The 21989-nt window shown below is 37.6% G+C and overlaps 1 protein-coding gene across 3 annotated transcripts in view; it reads left to right on the top strand.

Moving 5' to 3' along the window:
* The window catches only part of PCCA (propionyl-CoA carboxylase subunit alpha), a 299270-nt gene that overhangs the window by 165914 nt on the left and 111367 nt on the right, over nucleotides 1-21989 (top strand). For all 3 annotated transcript variants that reach the window (XM_064712168.1, XM_064712163.1, XM_064712177.1), the window contains one exon: nucleotides 4288-4390. In XM_064712168.1, coding sequence (XP_064568238.1) covers nucleotides 4288-4390 — 103 coding nt within the window. The remainder of the gene's footprint in view (nucleotides 1-4287; nucleotides 4391-21989) is intronic.

Genomic DNA, 21989 nt, shown 5'->3' with positions numbered 1-21989 from the left:
GTGCTGTCTGTAATGGTTAACTTCAAAATCCACCAGGAAAAACTTGAGATAGAACCTAGGAATGTTATAAACATTGCCTACATTGGTGTTGATCTGAATTATGCATTGCACTTTTAATCTTTCCCATTATGCTTTTACTTTTTATTCTTCCCTATCAGAACACAGCCACTCTTCAAGTATTAAGTAACTTACTGGGGCACATAACCAGGGCTTGTTTGTTTTGTTTTGTTTTTTTCCCTGTAATTGATAGTAGGAAACGCGTTTCTAGGACAAAATGCAAATGAGACTGTTATGGGAAAAATGACCTTTATGTAATTTAATTTGAAGTTAGTTATGTAAAGTAATTGCTTGAACCTTTTTGACTCAGCTTGGGGGATACTGAGATAATATTGATTTAAGCAATCATAACATCAGGGAAATGAGAGAGAAATGCTTTTTTTCTTCTCTTCCTTCCGACCAGGGTTCTGCCATTTGGTAGTAATAGATGTGTGCAGTCTAGTTTTAAATAATATGAACAACACTTCTCCCACTCCTTGAATTGTGATTTAATTTTATAATAATTCTTCCTCTTTTGCATTTGCTTTATCTAATTCAGCTGATAATCAGAAATTTATCCCAGGTTAAACAGAGAGGTGGGACCTGCCAGTTCCACGTTTCATTGTGGAGGTGAAATTTCTGTCTAAGCCAAGAGTCTGCAGTGAGGAGAGCAGGGAAGAGCAATGGTGTAACTTCTTGTGTTGGAAGCTGGGTGGCCTTTGCTACTTATTCATTTCACTCTCTTTCAAGGAAGCACTTGGACAGCTGCTCCAGAGGTAGCTTTGTTGCTCTCCAAATCAGTCTGTATGGTGAACGTGAAGGACTGTGTTATATCTTTGAGGAATAAGTTACTATTCGCCATCTTTATTGATGGTGAATATTAACTTATTCCTCAAGATACCCCACTGAAATTTTCAGGAGTAGCTTCTGAAGGAGAATAATACTTGATGGGAAACAAAGGTGTTTCTATCTGGAACATTTGTGTATTTCCAAATATAGTAATGTAATTGTAAGTTTGACTTCAAAACTGTTTAGAATTCAGCTGAGCTAGCAGCAGAGCAAAAGCTGACAGCAAGGGGAATGGGACTGGAGTTCAGAGAACTAAGGCAGTATTGACAGCAGTCTGTCCTGCCTAATAAAAGTAAATTGCCATCCTTCGGAAGCAGCCTTTAATCAAACTTCTGAGGTATGCCTCCAAAGTTATGCTAAGGACATTCTGTGGTACTGTTGTATGTTTATTGCCAGACACCAAAACCTGATTTTGCTATGTTCCTGTTAACAGTTTCTATTATCTCCCAGAAATCCTACATTGGATACTACAGTCATAACTGGTTTTCTGCTTGCCACATGTGGCACAACTGCTGTCAACAGTGATAAAGGAATAAATATATTTTTCATGTTGGCAGTAATGAAGCGCGTGTGACTCTTGATCAGTTGTTAACCTGTTTCAACTTATTGACCTTTGTTTGGAGTTTGATTTTTACTGAAGATACAGGAAGAAAATAGTTTTTGTGGCAGAGCAAGCTCAAAAGCAGTTACTTCATCTAAGACAGAGGACGTGCAATAAAACCTTTGAAATGGGACCTTTTTAGTTTTACCTTGTTCCTGTATTTAAGTTGGTTCTAACAGTGTGTGTTGGAGCAGGTGGGAATGTGCAGTTTTGGTCACACGGTCTTGTCATGAGTGTTGGGCAGGGGGACTGAAAGGCAAAGGCTTTAGGGCAGATTCCTAATGTGCCTTTAGCTGGGGCATGTAAACAAATCACCAGTTTTAGATTCAGTGTTTTGAAAAAATGATCTCAGAGTTTCTTCACTATGTGTAAGCAATGGGAAAATTGGCACATTTCAGATCCAGATAATTGATGTTACTGCAATGTATAATTATATAAGGCTTATATATATACACATATATGTGTGTGTGTATATGTACAAATAGTACAAAAGTTCAGTGCTTTTTGAATTTTGCCTCGCAATCAGTTTTCCTAGTAACTGGCAAAGTAAAGATCAAGTTTGTTTCTGAAGCCAGGTTCTAAACCTTTCAGCATTTGGATTTCTGCATGTGTTTGTTGAAGTGAAGACAGTTTCCATTTCAAGGCAGATAAAAAAAATAAACAGTGAGCAAAGGAACTTGCAGTAATATTCAGCCAGAATATGCTAATGCAGACTAAATTAAAAAGAGATTGATGCAGGTTTTCTGAGCTTTGTTATTTTTAAATTTACATTTTTTGGCCTGTGACAACTTCTTTGTACTGTTAGCTGGACTTTAATGAATGTATTCCCATCACTGTGGCATGATTGCATTTCTGAGGTGGACTCTAACTAGTCTCTTTACCTACCTCTGTTTAATATGCCCAGTGGAACGATGGATTCTGTGCAGAAGACATCCTGTTTTGAAATTGTGGCTTTGTTGCTGTAGAGTCTGCTCCAGTCCTTTACAACAGTCTCCATTCTGGATTTTCTTCACGATCTCATTAGTCTTATTTTATTCTGCTGATAGAGATTGTCACTGGCTAGTAACCACTACTGGGGAATGTGAATTTACATTACATAGCACTGAGGCCATGGGAAGGTGGAGGTATAGAAGGGATCTGTGTTACTGTTTGCTGCAGGACTGGAAGCAAATGTGTCTCCCTGGACAGAGTTCCTCTGGGAGATAGAGCCTTCTGAAGCTCTTCCCCCATCCTTTAATGTGAAAGCGATACCTATTCTGGATGATGGCATTTGCTGTGATATGTACACATAAAGCACTTTTTGAGAGCTGTGTTGTAACTGAGTTCAGCAAAGTCTTTCAGTTCTTAACCTTTAACTTTATTGTGTAATTCTCCTCTCTCCCTTGTGAAATGCTCTTGCTTTCACTAGTGCAAAATCTTTCTCATGGATAAAGTTTGCCTCTTTTCTTCATGACAATTCAACTTTGCAGTTCTTGTCCTATTTTATATCAATTTTAACTTCCTGTCTTATAAACTGAGTACTTTGTCTTCTTGTTCTCTCTCACACACTTGCAGAGTGGCTTGGGTTTCAAGGGAGCTTAAAAATCACCTGATTCCAACTCCCTGCCATGGGCAGGGATACCTTCTGCTAGACCAGATTGCACAGTGCTCCATCCATCTTGGCCTTAGGACTTCCAGGGGTGGGGCATTCATGCCTGGACAGCCTGTTCCAGTGCCTCACCACCCTTGCAGTAAAGGATTTCTTCCTAGACTCTTTCAGTTTGAATTATTCCCCTTCTCCTTTAACTACATGCTTTTGTAAATATTCTCTCTCCATCTTTCTGGCAGGCACCTTTCAGGTACTGGACAGCTGCAGTTAGGTTACTGTGAAGCCTTCTCTTTTCCAGGCTGAGCAATCCCTGTTCTCTTAGCCATTCCTCATAGGAGAGGTGCTCCATTTCTCTACTCATCTTGGTGGCTCTTCTCTGGAATCTCTCATTATTCTTGGCCACCTATTTGCCATCTTTTCATACCAAATCTGTGTTGTGTGATTTCTGACCTAAAGATGGGGAGGGTAGAGTTCTGCTACTGTGCTCTTTTTAGCTTCTTGAATGGACAATTGAATCTCTATTTAACCATCACTTTCTGGAGCAAGACCAGACTGGGAGACAACCTACTTCCTGTCACACCGGTTGTATCTTTTTGCCAAATATTTGTTAGATTGCCTGCCTTCAGATTATGAACTGCTTTGAGCCACTTTCTGCTTCTAAAGTGTCAAACATGACTTTTGACTCCATTAGTTGTGAACTAATGATTACACAAATAACACTAAATGACCTAGGGCTGAGGAGTAGCCTTATCCCCATTTATTTTTTGGGTTTATGCTGTTGTGCTCTCCCTTTTGTTTGAAAGATCTGTAGCCTTTGCCTCAGATAAAGCACTGAGAGTGTTCTATATTTTGAGTAAGTTCTAATGTACAGATGGATTCCTTACCAGCATGAGGCACAATATGTCAACCAGTGACATTTCAGTAATGAAAACAAGATGCTGCAGCATCATTCAGTTTCTTTTCTTTCAGTTGTCAAATTGTTTTTAACAGAGATACCCAGTGTTAGCAGTTAGGCTGATTTGTATGAAAACATGCAATTTAAACTCTGAAACTCAGAGCGTCTGCTATGCTATGCCTCATCCTAATTTAGAGGGAAAAAAATGTAGCTTTCATGTGTGAGGACTGAGCAGTGTCTTTACTGGTAGTTGTTACTTTTTGTATCTGTGTTGGTCTGTGGTATCTAATTTTTTTAAAACTTTTTTCTGAAAACTAGGACACAAGTTGACAGATCTTGAAAGAAGACAACTACTGGCAACAGCAGCATCTTTATATGTGGCTGAACAACTGAGATCACAGCGATTTTTAGGGACTCCAAGGTAAGTTCATTTCTAAGAACTCAGATGTGCTGATGCATTTCATTAATGACATCTTCTCATGCACAAGAATAACTGGTGAGAAACTGCATGGTTTCTTAATATGGTCTGTTTTTTCTAAATTCAAATGAGCTGTGGCTTACATTTCCCTACTTGCACAAGTCATACACGATTATTTTTATTCTAAGTATTAGCAAACTAATAGGCACAAAAATGTGTTACAAGCCAGTACAGTAATTAATGCACATCAGGAGTTTCATTAATGCAAAATGTTGCTGCATTAGTAACTAACCACAAATTGAGCATCACAAATTTCCCATGTGCCCATTTGAAGCAATCTAAGCACTTTGGCATAATATGAATATTCAGCTACAGGGCTTTAAAATATTGTAGATTTGTGAGTAATTTGCTACCTGGATGAAGAACCTTAATAGTTTAGTCTTAATTCTTAAAACACTTTCAGACTGTAAAGGTGGAAGGTAATTGATGGAAGAGTCAACACCTTGCTTTAAGTATGGGTTTTTTGTGCTTTTATTCCCCCACTCCTCCATTTTTTTTATTTGTAGCTGCCAATAACCTGGGCAGTACTGTTAATTGTTCAGCCATTGCAGTACCCATGTCAAAATGCTAATTCACTTCTTTGGCTTTTTTAAACAGTATGCTTTTTTCCTCTAGGATGTTTAGCTTTCCTTGTGCTCTGGCCCATCCCTGTCAGTGCCTTGAGACCTTCTGTTAAAATTAACTGAATTTGTGAAGCTTGTTTGTGTAGTTGGTGTTAGCAATGGTTGTACACAGTGAATCCTGACTTCAGCTTAACTCTCCTTGCCTCATGTTTTGTAATGTAGTTGCATGTAGGTTTGTATGTGAGGGAAGTCATAGTGCAGGGTAGACATTATTCACATTCCATGCCAGTGGTTTGACAGTGTATTCTATTACTGATTTTTCAGTGGTCAGGAATAAATCAAATGTGGTTTCAAGAAGTTTTTATTTTTATTTGTACCCACAAAGATAATTAATACCATATGGTATTAAAGAAAAAGAAAGAGACACTTAAGGCAAGCATAACAGCTTTGTAATGTATAGCATATGCAGGGCTGGGTCATTGCTTGCCTTATGCATCTATAGGGGAAAGTAAAGCACTTTTTTATTTCCTTCCACAAGTTATATCTTCATAGTGAATGGGATAAGGAGAAGAGCAGACGCTCAAAGGCCACCCTCACCTAAAAAAAGATGAGTCAGGGAAAATGAGGAGGGGCCTTGATTCTAGTTTTTTACTGGCCAGCATAGGAAGCTAAGTGGTCTGGTACTGCTACAGAGAAGCGATGGATTAATTTGTACTTAGAGTAAGGATAGGAATTGTTAATTTAAGCAGTGATGATCAAACTACTATTGCATTCTCTACTCTGATTTGTGATTTCTTTTTCTCTTCCCTGTAAAATACTCTAACTAGCTAAAAAGAAAAGAAAGGAATCCAATTTTTGAACAGTCTTTTAATGTTTTGTGTCTTTTGCAAGTACTTTTTTTAGTACTAGGTGTCTGTGTATGCTAATAGAAAAGACACATATGACTATTTTAACTGAGATAAAAGAGATGTATATCTCTGTATGGCATTGAGCAATCAGACATGGTCATCCATCTCTTTCTCTGCTGTGTTAGGGAAACAAATACACTCCTGCTTGAAAAAAGGTTAGCTCATTTTTGGAGTACTAGCTAAACTCAGTTACAGGTATCCTTCCACCATGAGAAGAGAAGGCAGCAGAGTCTGGTCACATGAAAAAACCACACATCTGTAAAAATAGATTAAGGTAAGATTTTTCAGATTTTAAATGGTGAAGTTAAGAAATCTTTTCAGTACAGAGGAATCACTTTCTCTTGCCATGATGGTGTGTACTTATGATTCCTTCAGAAGTCAAGCCTTAGAATTTTCTCCAAGTGATGTCTGAGTGTGGTTCTTATTGAATGTGTCATGGTTTCAATACATACATACTGTTAGATCTACTTGCTTTAATGATAGCAAAGCTGCCTGTTTGAGGACAAGTAAGGATGAGCTAATGCAAAAATGCTTACTGGCGAGTAACTTCTGAAGAAACCAAACCTGATAATGATATCCTTTCCCCAGAATCACACAGCTTGTTCTAAGGAAAAAGGATAGAAGCAAAGGCAGAATGAGGTCAAAGAATTGTGCAGTGTCTTGGCCGGTGTTCTCCATTCCTTAGAGCAGTTAGTGGACTCCCTCTAGAGGGGACTGAGCACTGTGGAGCATATGACTTACTATAGTCCCATCAAGGATTCTTCACCATATCCTTAACCAAACTGCATCTCACTTATTTTTGAAGGCGCTCCTTATAGTGGGTATTTTTTAATGAGCAGGGTTGTGGCCAGAGGAAAAAGCACATCTTTATTCATAAGACTGCACTCTGTTTGAAAAATACTCGTAAACAAAATAGTTCAGAGTAGGAACTTGTGCTACAACAAATCCAAAAGGCCAGTTGTGATCTTGCTCACTATGGCAGAATTGGGCATTTGGAGTCTGTGTGAGTTTTAGGTCTGTGTTGGAGGATGTGAGCAGACCAGACAGACTGCATGCTCCAGAGCTGATCCCAACATTCTCCTAATGCTTTGGACAAGTACAGTGATCATCACCTACAGAATTTCAGCTCTCTGGCACTGTTTATGTTGACAGCATTTTTTTTCATCTGCACTGAAAGCAACTGAGCAAGTTTTGTGTAAAAAAATCCTGAAGAGTAGTATTTTGGAATGATACATTATTTCTTTAAAACTTTTCACAGCTGTCAGACAGTTTTCTGATAAACTTGAGTTATATGCTTATCTTTGCTTTTAATTTGTTTTCTTTTCCCTTTTGGGAGCCATATTCATAATATGCATTCTTTTCACAACTGCAGGGGTGTTTTATGTTCCCTTTTTTCCCTGTGATTTATTCAGCCCATTATCAGGATTGTTATTCTGGTCAGATAGACAGAAAGTACCATGCTTGGAGCTCTTCACAGAAGGTGCAGCTTTCACTGTCAAGGTTACCAGGACTGTAATCAGATGAAGTGCAGCTGAGCCAGATTAAGGAATCTTGTTGCAGGCTGTTCCTCCTTTGCTCTCTGTCTTTTTTTCTCCTCCCCAGGTATGCAGGTGTGATTTTGTGTGTAAAATTACCTATGTTAGCATAGAAACTATTTAATAATAGTTTACTTCAGATCACTCTGTCAGAAGCAGGTTACTTCTGACAAGGGAAATTACTCTGGAAGAGCTACAAGAGTGGGAATGTGTAGCAAGGAGGAACATGTGAGCTCATAAAAGGGAGTCAGGGGTGTGCCTTAGCTCTTCACCACAGGTCAAACTAGTAGCAGCCTCATGAGGAGGATTTCTGTATAACTGATAGTATTTTCTCATGTGACTGGAAAATATGTATTTTGCAGTCCCCTGAGTGATTGAATAATCAGCTGTAAGGTTCTTGCTGAAGCATATTCTGATGACCAGCCAGCTTTGGCACCCAACTTCCCTCAGTTAGTTTCAGCCAGCCTGACCTGGGTAGTGGCAGTCTTCATTGCAGAAGGTTGGCTGCTGTTGAGGTTTGTGCAGGTCACAAGCCCAAGGCTGGTTTGCGTTTCCTGTGCTCAAATAAATGGTGTTATGGTTTGGGTGGAGCACCCACAGGTGAGTTTCCACTGTCTGTACTGTTATATAGTGCCCCTGGCCTCATCAGCAGCTCCTAGAACTAACATGCCAGGCTTTAGCTAAAACAGCTCTTGGAGATCCATGCAAGCTCAGAGTTCAAGGAATATAAGCATTTACTTTTGTGATGCTATCAAGTATTTAGAACATTTTCTGTGTGTGCTTTTTTTTTTTTTTTTTTTAGTTTTAACTGTTTTTTATTTTTGTATTTTATTTAATTTTCCCATTTTCTTGGGAAAAAATTGGATGTGGAATGGTTTGGTTTTTTAGGATTCTTCTCGGTTGGGGTGTTTTTTCAAGTATTTTTTGAAAGATGATTTGCTAATGAAAGTGTTTGGTATTTTGTCAACCACATACTAATGTGAATATTTCACTGTGATATCCAGATAATAGGGGCACATATTTCCTACAGGAAAGAGCCATGGATGATTAATGATTGTTTCATTGTTCAGCTTTTAGTTATTTTACCTAGGACTTTTCCTACTTACTCTATAGTCCACTTTATTGTGAAACTGGTGCCACCCACAGCTGCTGAGCAGATTTACAGCATCTAGTAAAACCCCAAGGTCTTCTAGACAGAACTTGATCTTGTTTCAAGTGGAAACATATTTTGGCTGAAGCGAATCCAGCTTATTTTATGTCTGTTTGATGTAGTTAGCCTTTGAGACCAGAAATGATGTTGTACAGTTGAATCTTCACATTTTGGCTTCAGACTTGTTTTCTTTCGTGGGTTGGGAGGGGAAAAGGAGAGTGTCTCTCCAGGTGTGGCTACATCATGCTATCTCCTGGGTCTACTAATGTGATGTTTATACTTCTAAACCCAATTGCCTGCAGCACTTCCTATGTGTTGCTTGTGTTGGCTGCTAAGTGTATTTTCCTAATTTTTCTATGGGTTTTACCCTTTCATCATTTATGACTTGGAAAAAAACCAGTGGGGCTGCATGCCCATATTACCTGATGCTACACACAAAAAGATGGTAACACATTGGAAAATGTTTTAAATTGCTAGCAAGGGAAAAAAACCACTAAAGATTTTTCTTGCTTGTGTGTATAATATAGAAGACTGGATTGGGATTCTTGAGTTAAACTGTTCTTATGGGACCTTAGAGAAGTCAGTTGAATTTGGCCTCAGTTTACAAAAAGGCAAAGTGGCCTTAGTACTTTGCTGCCCTGTTGAGGTTTTGTAAATATCTGTTTATCAACATGTATGAAGTATTTTGAGACCTAAAATGGATTATACTTTCTAAGCATAAAATAAATTTTTCCCAGGAAGGAAAGTGTATAGTGGAAAGTTAAAATACAAACAAGCTTTTGTCAAGTTCTGAAATAGCTGGGCTAAATTTTTGTTTTAAAATTCTGAAGTCCAGGGCTCCAGTGCAGTGAATGTAAAATGGCTGGTGAGCTGCAAGAACAGAAATTTATTTAGCTTTATGTTTAATGAATTATTATAGGTTGCTGTCTGTGTTGATTCAGTACAGCTGCCTTGCTATTGCTTGGTTATAGGGCAGTGAGGGAACGGCTCAGAGAGCAGTAGAGTCCCACACCTCTCAGGCATCCTTGCTCTCACAGAGACTACACCTATTACCCTGCTGGAGTCTGGGACAGAGCCAGCTCTTTGCCAGCCTAGGGCTTCCCCATATGGAAGGATGATCAGCTGCCCAATAGCAAAGCTTTCTGGCTCTCCTGCGCTGCTGGAGCAGCACAAAATAAGGTTATGTTGCATTAATTTTAAAAAGAAGGAAGATGATGTCAGGAAAATTCACTGGAGTCATCTGAACCGGCCTGTTGGAAAGAGAAAGAATTCTTACTTTTTGCACAGGCACTGCTGAATGATATCAATTGTATTATGTGAATTGAATTTTTTATTTCTTCCCTAGAATTGTAGTATTAACATGAACTTGCAAGTTATTGGAAGTGCAACCAAACATGAGTACTTCTCTATCCTACAGATGGCCTCTGTATGAAGATAAACTGCTTTGTTTGCATTGGTATGGTTGATCAAGTCCAGCCTACTTGTGGCTTTCTTCATTCCCCCACTTTGGAGTTATGCAGTCATCCTTAGCTCCTGAAAACAGCACTGCCTTATCCTTACTGTTCTGGTCCCCTGCTCAACAAGTTGAGCATGCTTCCCATGATTTACTGTTAGGCCTTTGAAAGTCTTTGGTATGTTTGTGTAACTATTGCAGCTCCACACCATTATTCACTGTGTGGTCTTCTCTTTTGCCATAGACTTGCAAGGTACTAAGCCCTTTTCTCCTCTTTTTCATGTGAAATCCTTGTTTATAATGAGCTTTTCTGGTTGTGGTAACCCTCTTGTCTCTCTAGCTGTTATCTAATGTTGTTCTTTTGACCTCTTGCGAGTCATTACTGTTTTGTGGTTTTTTTTTTTTTGTAATCTTGCTTAATAACTACAAAACCAGATGCTCTATATAATATTCTAGATGTCTTTAAACCTGGTATTATTTACTCTTGTCAGTTGCTCAGTTGTTTATCATAGAAAGAGGATTATATGTGCTAGAAACAAAAAAAGTAGCTGTAAATAAATGAAACATGCATTTTTTGCCAGTTGGGAATGAACTTCTATGGAAAATATAAAAGTTGGAATGGGATGTTAAGGTAGCATTTATTCTGCAGAGTGTATCTATGGTATTTTTTGCTTTGATTAATTAATGCGATCAGATTGGAAACACAGGTAATATAAGGTATTTCTATAGTTGTTTGAAAGCACAGGCATGTGTTCCATATGATTCCTAAATATCTATTCCAGGAATAGAGCAGTCTGTCATGGGAAGTTTCCATGACTTGTCATCCCTGTCATTTGTAGGGAAAAATGTGTTCTGGGCACTCAGAAATGCACACTTGCTCAATCTTTAGAGTTGCTAACCATTATGAAATCATTATGAAGATAATGTTTGAATTAATATCTCTTGGGAAGATCCCCACATCTTGCTGAGGTGATTGCTGGTGGGAAAGGCTTTCACTAAAGTAAATGGACCTGGCTAAGTCTCTATGTTTATTTTTTATTTTCACCATGTCTTCTGGGAAAACAGCATCTGCTGTAAGAGCTTTATAGCTTCTGTAGCTACTGTTCACTTAATGCTGAAACTTGAATTTGCATAATATAGACATGTGAATGTTTTCTATTGTGTTGCCAAATTCCTGTCCCTTTTTTAGTAGTTAATCTGGCCCTTTTCTCATCTATGCTTTGCTTATGACCTCTTCTGCAAGATCCTCTCTTTACAAGACCTCTCTCTATTTAATTTACTTTGATCCCCTCTATAAGCCCAATGATTATTTCCTCTCATGCAGGTTTACACCTCCTAAACCTGTTCTTTAATATTTGTCTGTGTGTAAAATGTGTATGCGTGAAACCGTAAAACTGACAAGGTGTGTGCTAATTGCCATGTGCTCCCTGGTCATTTCACAGGTATTTTTAGGATATGTTTTTGTCTTCCTCTGTGTATTTTACTTTGTATTTCCAAGGGCAGAAATGAATGTCTAGGATAATTTTATGGAAGGGCAACATTTTTCTTGACCTTTGGGGTCTCTAAGCTCAGTAAATACATCTGTAATTGCATTCGCATGAGAAGTTTTGCTGATATTTCTTTTCTAGGATTATTAAAGATAAGCATGACCATCAGCACCTGACCTTGTGTAGTTCCTTGAGGCACTGGTTGTGTCCTGCTGTTTGTTTGTGTAGTGTACAGCTTATTCTTGATGCTGTTGCTGTAGAAATGTTGTCAACAAAATATATGGGAAACAAGTCTCTCATTCAATATTGTCTGCATACTTGTACATGTATGTGTCTTGATTTGTCCATTCTTTAGCATGCTTACTTCATTCATGTTCACAGAGGCTGTAGTTAAATACAAGATACTGATTGAAGGGATAGGTAATTCATTTATACCTTTGTTGTTCAGTATTACAATTTTCAACCGTTTCTTTTCCCTTTGATTCAACTGCAAAAGTGGGATGGGACACAGAATGGCCTCATTATTGTAGGAGTATTTCTCTGTTCCCTGCAATGATTCCAAAAGCTCTTGCACACTTCATCAGTATTATTGTAATTCTTTGGCTGCAGGATATTTGGCAGCTGTTGCACCCCACTGGCAAATCCTATTCAGACTTCACTTCCATTCACCATTGCCATTGGAGAATTGATTTCTCTCTCCTCTGCTCTAACCTTTCCCAATTCATTTTGGATTGTTCAATGTGAAACATTTTAATTTCATATCATACAGCCATTCAGCTCACAATCCTTTTTTAACCTGTCACCAGGGTAACAGCATAGCATGCTTGCTTTAGGCAATCAAGTTTTTATTTCACATGCTTAATGTTGCATTAAATGTTTGCATTTTGTTTAACCCTCTTAAATACTTTAAAATGTGGATATATTTTGCAGGGTAATGAAGTCTCTGATTTCAGTGTCAAGTCTTCACAGAAATTATCTTACTTAAAATAAAAAATGAGAAATTGGAAGATGAATACAGTAATGAGAAAATTATTAATAAAATCCCAAATGGCTGAATGAGGCAAACATCCATAGAATGGTAAAAAATCTTTTTCCTCTGGTAAAACCTTCCAGAGGCTTATTATTATAATCTTTAGACCTATACTTTGGGATTATTTTTACCTGTAAGTGCTTGTATCAAATTAATGCAAATATAGGATTAACCATGTAATAACATGACTTTAAGAAGTGAAATGTCTGGCCTATACGTGTCAGTTTACTTGACACTGCTTGCCAGATGTGTGTGGAACTGTAAGCTGAATTACAAGTATTTTTTGTACATCAAAATTAGAATTTATTGGGGTGATGCAGTTGATTAAAGAAATATGGGATTTTCACGTATCTGTTTTATGTCTACATGCCAACCATCATGGCATGCAGAACAGGCTATAATCATTTTATTCTAAATAAGGATAATAATGAATTTGTGTTATCATGGATGATTACAAAAATAAAATAGAAATGGACATTTTCATATTTGAAAAAATATTGATTATTTATAACTGATGCTACAGAGCAAGTCCTGCCTGTTTTGGTAAAGGAATAGGACCAGCCAGCTTTGCCCTCACTTTGTTTTTGTTGGTATTTAAAAAATGTCTGTAATCGCTGTCCTGAAATTACCCAGTCTTTAACTATAATTAGAGGTGTAGTGGTAAAGGCTTTTTATCTGTCACAATTTAGTCTCAATTACATAGGTATAAAAGATATAGGAGGAAGGGATGGGAAGTATTTAATTTTAGGATAAGTAAAATCTAAGAACATTGCATTGCAAATAAGCCCAGACTTTCTCATTTATAATGAAATAAACCCATAATGAAAGCACTGATAATATGCATGTTAACACTTCAGAATACTAATTTTGCAAACCTTCCTGTTTTCAAAATAGGTCATACATATATATTGTTTAAAAAAGCCAAATATGGAATATTTGATTACTGTACTAGCCAGTGTGTGTTTTTTGAGAAGACAACTCTTTGCCATAGATCAGACCCATAAAGTTGACTTTGTTAGAATTTTTCTTCCAACAGCATGTAGCTAACTATAGAAGAAAGAAATGAAGTTTCTTCTATTATTTTCCAAGCTTTCTGCCCAGTTTTCTATTTTCCCAAGTTGTGCTATAAGCTACCAAATGTTATTGCTTGCCTAAAGAGGTTTGGCAGTGTTTTGTTACTGAATTTTGCCAAAAGGAGCCAAGCATATGGTAACAGTTAATTTATTGGTTCTTCTAACCTCCAGGGAACTCTTTACAGAGAGCATATTACCTTTTTATCTAACATATTTTAAATAAAAGAGCTGTTGACTTGAAATTTGATATGCCCGTGTAGAAGCTAAACCTTCAGTGCGGTTATGCTCAATTCAGCCTTGTTTGAGGGTGAGACTAAAAGTGTAAACATACAAGATTGAGCTAAGACTTCTTTCTTTTCATCTTTCAGAGAGGTGGGTCTCTTCTGTATAATTTTAGTGTGCGTGTTTAAATAAAAATACTGAAGAGACATTTTCTTGAGGAGAAAAATAAGCCCTACCTTTGTCTCAGAAGTCTTGGAGATCCCTTTCTTTTGTTTTAAGATATTCCTGGTATGTGCATTACCAAGGGATGCTAGAAGAAAGGAATTTTTTTTATTTCTTTGTATACAGGCCTACAGGCCTATTTGCTGGTTTGTTACAATGCAGTTTTGTATCATTCTAGTGGGAGAATTATTTGAGAGGTAGTATTGCTAATAGTGTTGCTATGTGCTGTCTTGGAATTGAATATCATCCCTGTTATTTGCAAACTCAAAATTAGTGATCTACTGCCTGCATAGTAGCTGTATATTTCTGGTTTTGTAACTGGGAGGTATTGTGAATCTTAAAAGGAAAGCTGCATAGATATGCCACTGTATTTTCAATTGAATACTTGGGATAGATGGTACCTTAAGTAAAAAATACTTAATATTGATTTCTGTTGTTTCTTCACAAGTATTCAAAGACCCGGATATTTTTCTCTGGATCTATGTTGAGATTGCTCAGATTACTTTTTCTTTTATGATTATGGATGATTCTTTAATATCTTTCACAGACCATTCTTTTCTGTGTAATTAGATGTGGTGCTTGGAGTTTGTTTTGGCTGTGGCTTCCCTTTAACATAGATCTTCAAAGCCTGTAGTGTGAGAAAGACTGGGCAGGAAAGAACAGCACAGAACCTCGTTCTTTTGAAACCAGGGATGTTTACCCATGGACTTAGAAAGGAGATGACAGGTCTTTATCCTGTCTCTCTGTGGTGCTTAATAAAATTAGTCTTTCTGCAGTTAGTAGTGAGATGATACAAATAAACTATTTGCACATTAATTCCAGTTTTTAAAAAAATACTTCTAAAAAAATCTGAGTTCCTAGGCTTTAAGCTTGTGTCTTAACCCCTGTGTGTTCTGGTACGTGTTTCTGAATCTCCTCTCTCTGGCGTGATGGTGGCAGATATGGTGACATACCTTGGTGACACAGTAATGACTTTCTCCAGGCCCCGCTGCCCATTTTTCTATCAGACACTGAAATTTAAAGCAGGTCCTCACCTGGCTGTTAACGTTGGTAGACAACTTTACCCTGTTTGTTTCCTTGAGCTAGTGAGAGCACTTTTCTTTAAATTCTTAGTTGCCTGCCCTGCTCCCTCCCCTGCAGCAAAGCCTTTATTCTTGCTACTTGTATCCTCAAATCACAGTCACTTAAAGATGCTTTACTAATATTAAGTCCTCCTTATTCCTCTATTCACTGTGCTTTTTATCTGTTCTTTGATCTCTGACGTTGCTTGTCTGCCTCTACTACAGGCTGCCTCTTCCCAAGATTTAACCCTTGTATTTAAGTGAACCCTTTTAGTAAATAGGCTCAGAGTGGAGCATAACTCTTCAGAGATGAAGACGTTCGTGATTTAACCCCAGCCACTAACTATGAAGAGAATTACCTCTACCCTAGCCAAAATCAGCACACAAAGCTAGTTTGTCTCCCCTAGGAAGGTCCCGAGGGGCTGCAGTAATTTGAATTTTAGAAAAATTATATTGGGTATGAACAAGGAAACTTTGGGCTGAGGGAGAACATGGATGTTGTGTATAGAATCCCTCAGCAGATGAGTGCACAGGAAGGATTGAGGCTGAAGGCAAAGTTGTGAGAACCAGTTCTGAACATCTTCTTTAGGTATCCTCTTTCAGCTGCCATGCACTACAGCTGAAAGTGTATTTCAAAAATATTTTGGATCTTCCTCATGTTTGTACTGCAGTTTTACTTCACATTTTAGCATTTCTGTTCAAAATGAGTCTGTCTTTTTGAGTCAGAAAAACTCTAATATTCTTTTTAATGTCCTTTTGATCACATACAATTTATTTGTTCTTGTTTATAAAATAGAAACATTCACAGAAAAACATATATGTATTGGGTCAATAGAAAGAGTTACAGTATCATCTATGTGTAACTATATTCATTAAATAGTGATTGGATGTGTAAAAGGTAATGTTTAAAGAAAATTGTTTTTCCACAGCATTTTGAAATTATATAGTACATTTTAATATATTGTATTATTTATGTATTTAGGACATTTATTTTTTGCCTTGTTTAATACTGAACTGCACTGATTAGTGCTAATTGGGCAAAAAAGAAAGGAAGGAGGTGGAATTTACAGTTAAGTACATTATAGAAGTGTAGCTATATTCTTATATTCTTGTTAGATCTTATTTAACTTTCCACTGTTTATCATTGAATATTAGACTAGATGGATATTTAGGCCAGTCAGTACAGCCATTTTTATGTCCCCATCCTGTATTGATCATGATTATGATAAAATAACCATCATCAATAACGTTCATCGCACCTACACAATTTTGTCCACTAAGCTTTCTGCTAAGGTCAGTATTTGACTTCTCTAATACTGACCTTAGCAGAAAGCTTAGTGGACAAAATTTTTTATATTAGTACTGAGAATGAGACACTAACTGTTACAAAGGTTTTGTCCTTCACATTCAACCCTAGTTTAATAATTCTCAAATTCCTTCATTCAGGTCTGGTGTATATAACTTGAGCAAAATTGTGCATGCACATTTTTTTCTTGTTGTCTTTCTTCTTCTTTCTTGTGAGACCATAATTTGAACAATGGCAGATGTTTTATTAAAAGGATGAAAACACACAGAGGGCAATATTTATCATCTTTTGAATATGTATCACTCTTAAATTATTAGACGCCTGTATTTCTGTGGCTGAGAGTTGTAGTGCCTAAGTAATGTAAAAAATATAGCAGAGCATTACCTAAAGGTAGTAGAGCCAATTTCAGGCCTAACTCATTGTGAGAGGTACCTTTCTCTTTGCATTAGTTAGGAAGGGAAAGAATGGTTGATATGAGGTGCTGAAAGCTCGGCGGTGTGAGTGCCGGATGTAAGCTGGAAGTGTAGGGGTGATGTGTGCGAGGTACTGAGAGTCACTGAGCTCTGCTATGGGCTCCAATTGTCTGGACATGACACATGAGGGCTTGTTGGAGATAGGCATGTTTTATGTTATCTAATATAATTTTTAATGAACTTTTGGAGGTCTTCTCATCTGCTATGGTTTTTTTCTTTAACTGAACAGAATTAGTAGCATTAATCTGTTTCATAGGAGTCTAGTGCAGAAGAAACAGAGAACAAAGCTTTAGAATCTGTGAAATATGCCACATTTCTTACATCTAGGGGGGAGGAAGTAGCTGTGACATTGCCTGTTGGAAACTGGCTTGAATACTTGTAGCCAAATGCTGTAATCACATTTACCTGTGGTTTGGTAGATTCATGGTTGATACCTGTGTTGTCACCTAGCATTAGTTCTTGTGCACGTAGTTTGAAAAGCCAGGCACTGTCTAGAAAAATAGAGTTCCAAATGAATCCCAGCTCTTGGCCAGTTTTTGGTTCTTACGGTATGGTGTGTAGGATGGCTAGCAAGGAAAATCTGGTCACCCTTTTTGCAGGACTGTCCTGAATGTGCATTCTGTGTATTGCCTGAATTAAGTCTCTTATAGAGGAGAAAGCACAACAGAAAAATATGATCAATACAGCTGTATTCCCCAAGTGATTTCACTGGCATGAGATGGGTTAAGCTCTTCGATGGACTCTTGGTTCTGCTGCAACAAGTTTGCAGGAGGTGATAATCTGTGTGATGGCTGAGCTCTTACAATACTCTGGAGCTCTAGTGAAATCTGGCAAGCATTGTGTTTTCTATGATGCACAAAAAAAGAGGGGGTAGTTCTATTTTAAATAATGACCTTTGGGATATTGCATATCTGACAGGCTTTAGAGAGACCAGGTGAAATCATGAGTCCTACAGAGTGTGGCAGAAATTCCATACTTCTGGCAATACAATCTGGTTAGTTCCAAGGGGACTGGCAGATCAAAAGGGCGAGACCTAAATGAAACTGTAAACCACAGGAAAGACAGCATTCAATGCACAGCTCTTCACAAAAAACTCAAAATATTTTTGAAGGTGGTGTTCTCTAAACAGGTGTTTTCAGTTTGGTCTAAGACAGGTTGGGAGTTTTATTTTTGTTAGCTAGTATAATTTAGAATTTTTCCTTAGTTTGCACATTGTGTTCCTTGTGGGCCTTAAAGAAGGCCAGTGTTCTTGCTCTCTGTGCTGTTGCCAAATTTCCTCAGAGATGGCTTTATTCTGATGTCTTTCCTTTTCCCTTGGCTGTAGTAGTTGTCTCTCACTCCTGATAGTGTGCCTCCTTTAGTAAGTTCAGCAGGTTCTGAAAAGTTTCACTCTATTGGGTTTTAAAAACTTTGTTGTTTAAGGAAACACTGTATTGTTGTTAGTGCCTGTGGGTCAGATGTGTATCTCTGAATAAGAAAGACGTTAATTTGGTTTTTTGGAATAAGTTTGTAAATTAGTGATAGCTGGGGAAATGGCAATCTGTTTGAGAAGATATCTAAAAAGATAGAGGCAGCTCAGGCCATGACTTTTTCAAAATGGAATTTTAAACTTTGATTCTAAAATATGCATTTTCTCCTCCACAATTGTACAAGTTTTTCAAATATGCTGCACTTCACAGTATTTTCTTTGCTTTCAGCTGGCAGAAGCTGGTAGGTATTGAACACTTCTTAACAACTTTTACTGGGGCAACTAAATAAGAGGGGTTGAACTTGAATTTAAATGTCAGAGTTTTTTTTTTTTTTCTTTATATCTAGACTAAGTACCAAACTTAGGATTTTGAGGCAATTCAATTGCAGAAATAATCATTAAGATCAAAATCTCTTCATGAGAATAAGTGATTCTTCAAAAACTAATCTAGCTGTCATTAGAGAGTGTACCAGTACAAGTGTACAGTCTTGTTCATGATGAGGAGCTCGTGCTCTCACTGTATGTATTTGACTTTTGATTAGACTTAGTCTTGTCTTGTGAATTGAATACCCATTTGCGACTGGGGTGTTCTGGATGCAGGTTTGCGATCTAGTTTCTGCCTTTCTTCATCAGAAAGGGACTGCTTTGCACATCCCAAGGCCATTCTGCAGTGTGATCCAGAGCAATCTAAGTGCAGGTGGTTGGGATAATTTACTTTGAGAACTCCTGATCTGAGGTGCAGCACTGATAGTCTCACAGCCCCTGCATATTGTCCTGTTACCTCTGAGTTACCACACTCTCCAGACCTTCTGTTACAAAAAGGGGTGAATAACTGAAATTTTGACAGAAGGGTTGACAGATTAAAGCACTAAATGTGTTTTGATTCAGGTTTACAGCTATTAGTAGCAATTAAACTCAAGATTAGTAGGCAGGTTTCACCACTGAGATGAGCACAGCAAACCTAGCATGAAGTTTGCCCGGATGTTTCAAAAAAGAGAGCATGGAAAGTAGTCTCATATGTAGAAATAAAATTGGATTATTTATTTATCTAACTTAGATGTAATTTTTAATCACTTCACCTCATTTTCATATTAGTAGGTTAGCATTTCCTTCTGACTGTTTTTTATGTGGACAGCAAACCTGTAATATTCTACACTTAATACAAGTGAAAAATAGCACATTATTACCAGGAACTTCTTTGAATGGAGGTGTAGGAAACATGCTGCCCAACAGGCAGCTAGATTCCAATGCCATCATGTTATATGAATGTACATAACTGCTGTACATAACTGGATAATGTTAACAGAAGAGCTTTAGTCCTCCCTATTCCGTCACAGTGGCTTGTTCTGAAGCTCTTTGCACATAGAAAAGAAAGTGAGATAATTATTGTAAGACTGTTCTTAAATATCTGCACAATAAGTTTCTTTGCTTAAGGAAATAAGGGAAAATTTGTATAGGAAAGGGCATTTACTGTTTTCCTTTTACAGAGTAAATTATTGTTATTAGTTTTGCCAACTGCCCAAAGTTATCTCTCAATAAAAATTTAAAAAAACCCCAGGTTTTGGAAAACAGCAAAGTTATGAAATGAAATACTTTAATTGAAGGAGAAACAGCCCCAGCTTTTTTTGATGACAAACAGATTTTTAGATTTTTCTCTCCATAACAGTTGTTAGCATGCATAAGTCAATATTGTTGACTGATCTGATTAAAAACACCTGCTTGCAAGTGGCTACTCCTTTGGTAAATAAAAGATGGTTGAAAAAACAGATTAGAAGCACAGACTTGTAAATTACATTAAAAATAAATGTCTTTTCTCTGTACTTGTGAACACTCAAATTATTGAGTGTTCCTTGCTTCTTATTTCACAAATGCTTGCAATGAGACAAATAGCAAGATCTCTTATCCAGCATTAATGTCTGACATTTGCTTTTTCCAACATAAACCAAATACTAAAGTAGGTCCTAACATCTCATAGGAGAGGAAATCAATTTCAGATCTATTTTACATTTATTTATTTGAAATTTTCAAGATATGCTGTTGCCTGCTGAAGGACTGGGCAATCTGACCCTTTTCTGAAACGGAGAGGCCTTGGGGTCTACTGGCAGCTCCCAGGGTTACTGTGTTTCCACAGTTTACTAATGCAAAGTACACAGAAATTTCCCAGCATTAGGATCAAGTGCCAAAACTTTTTGTCCCAAAGAATGTATAGTCAGGCTGCAAACCTGAGTCTCCATGAATCTCATATTCCTTCCTGCCATCAGCAGGCTAGGGTGGTGAGTTCCCCAGTGCTTACCTGAGCCCTGGCTCTTTCTCTTGAGAGATGGGAGATGGATGTGAGCCCCCACAGGCTGAGGAAGACTTATAGCATGGATCTTTGATTCTTTGAACATAAGCTCTGCAAACATGACTTTGGTATATCAAGACAGGCAGTAACAGCAATCCTGCTTCGTTTACCTGATAGATTTAAAGCTAAAAGAGCCATGAAAGATCTTTCAAGAAACTTAGAATTGTTGTTTGCCTGCGTTTTTGGAGGACAACTTCTTGTTAAGACTGTGGAGACAGCTTTGGCAGAGGAGCCCCCAGTTCCTTGCCCCTGCCAGGCTGCTGAGGGTGCTGGCTGTAGAACACTGGGGTGAGGGTGTTTCTCTTTGCAGGACCTAAGCACTGCAGGTGTAGAGACCCCCACAGGGGAAGCGTGTTAGCCAGGGTGAGCTCAGGTTCTTTGCAAGGTTATTTCTCAGTTAAATGGAGATGAAAGGCATTGAGCCATACTTTTAGGTCTGGGCAGCTAAATTCACCCTGAATTTATAATTGTTTCCTTGGCCCACATCTGGGTTTCACTGCTGAAGGCACTGGAGGTTTTTGTTGGTCACTGGATTGCAGGCTCTTATGTCAATGCAAATTGCCTGAAAAGCTTGTGTTGAAGAAAAAGGGAACATCCAGATGTATGCTGTTCTGAATCAAAGCACAGTGCACTCCATAGCATCCTTTTAAAGCATTTTTTTTATTTTATAGTTTACCTTCCATGTAATTTCATTTTTTCCTGCAGTCACTATTCAAATAGAGTATAGGCTATAAATATTCATATTTGTTATTGATTTTAATGTGATATGTAAGAAAATGTAATGTAAAATCTTTTTGATATAACTGTTGAGTAATTCTTTCAGCCTTTGTCTGATCAGCTGGCACACAGGCTAGTAGAGGTTATTATTTTGTATGATATATGAAGAACTATAATTTGGTCTAATGATGGTATGTTTTCATATTCACAGTGAAAGAGGAACACATATATGTATGCACATATAAAGCAGGAAGAAGAAAACCTTTTTTAATGTAAAAAGGCATATGATATATATAGATGGACCAGTCTGAATATATGTAGAAAATGTGTGTGAATAGATGCAGAAAATACTTCAAATTGCTGAATAAAATATTCCCAGATTCTTAGGTTCCTTGCACATAATTTTTGGTTCTTAAAATAATCCTGTGAAAGTGCTGCTTTTATCTTTTCTGTGTGATGATGAACTTTTATGTTGGAAAGTGTTGAAAGTACTCAGATACTAAAGCTTAGATTTGTGTTTTGTTTGGCAG

This window comes from Zonotrichia leucophrys, chromosome 1, assembly GCF_028769735.1.
Source record: "Zonotrichia leucophrys gambelii isolate GWCS_2022_RI chromosome 1, RI_Zleu_2.0, whole genome shotgun sequence".
Lineage (NCBI taxonomy): Eukaryota > Metazoa > Chordata > Aves > Passeriformes > Passerellidae > Zonotrichia > Zonotrichia leucophrys.
Note: the sequence above shows the minus strand (reverse complement) of the source record. Positions and strands in the feature narration are given on the sequence as shown.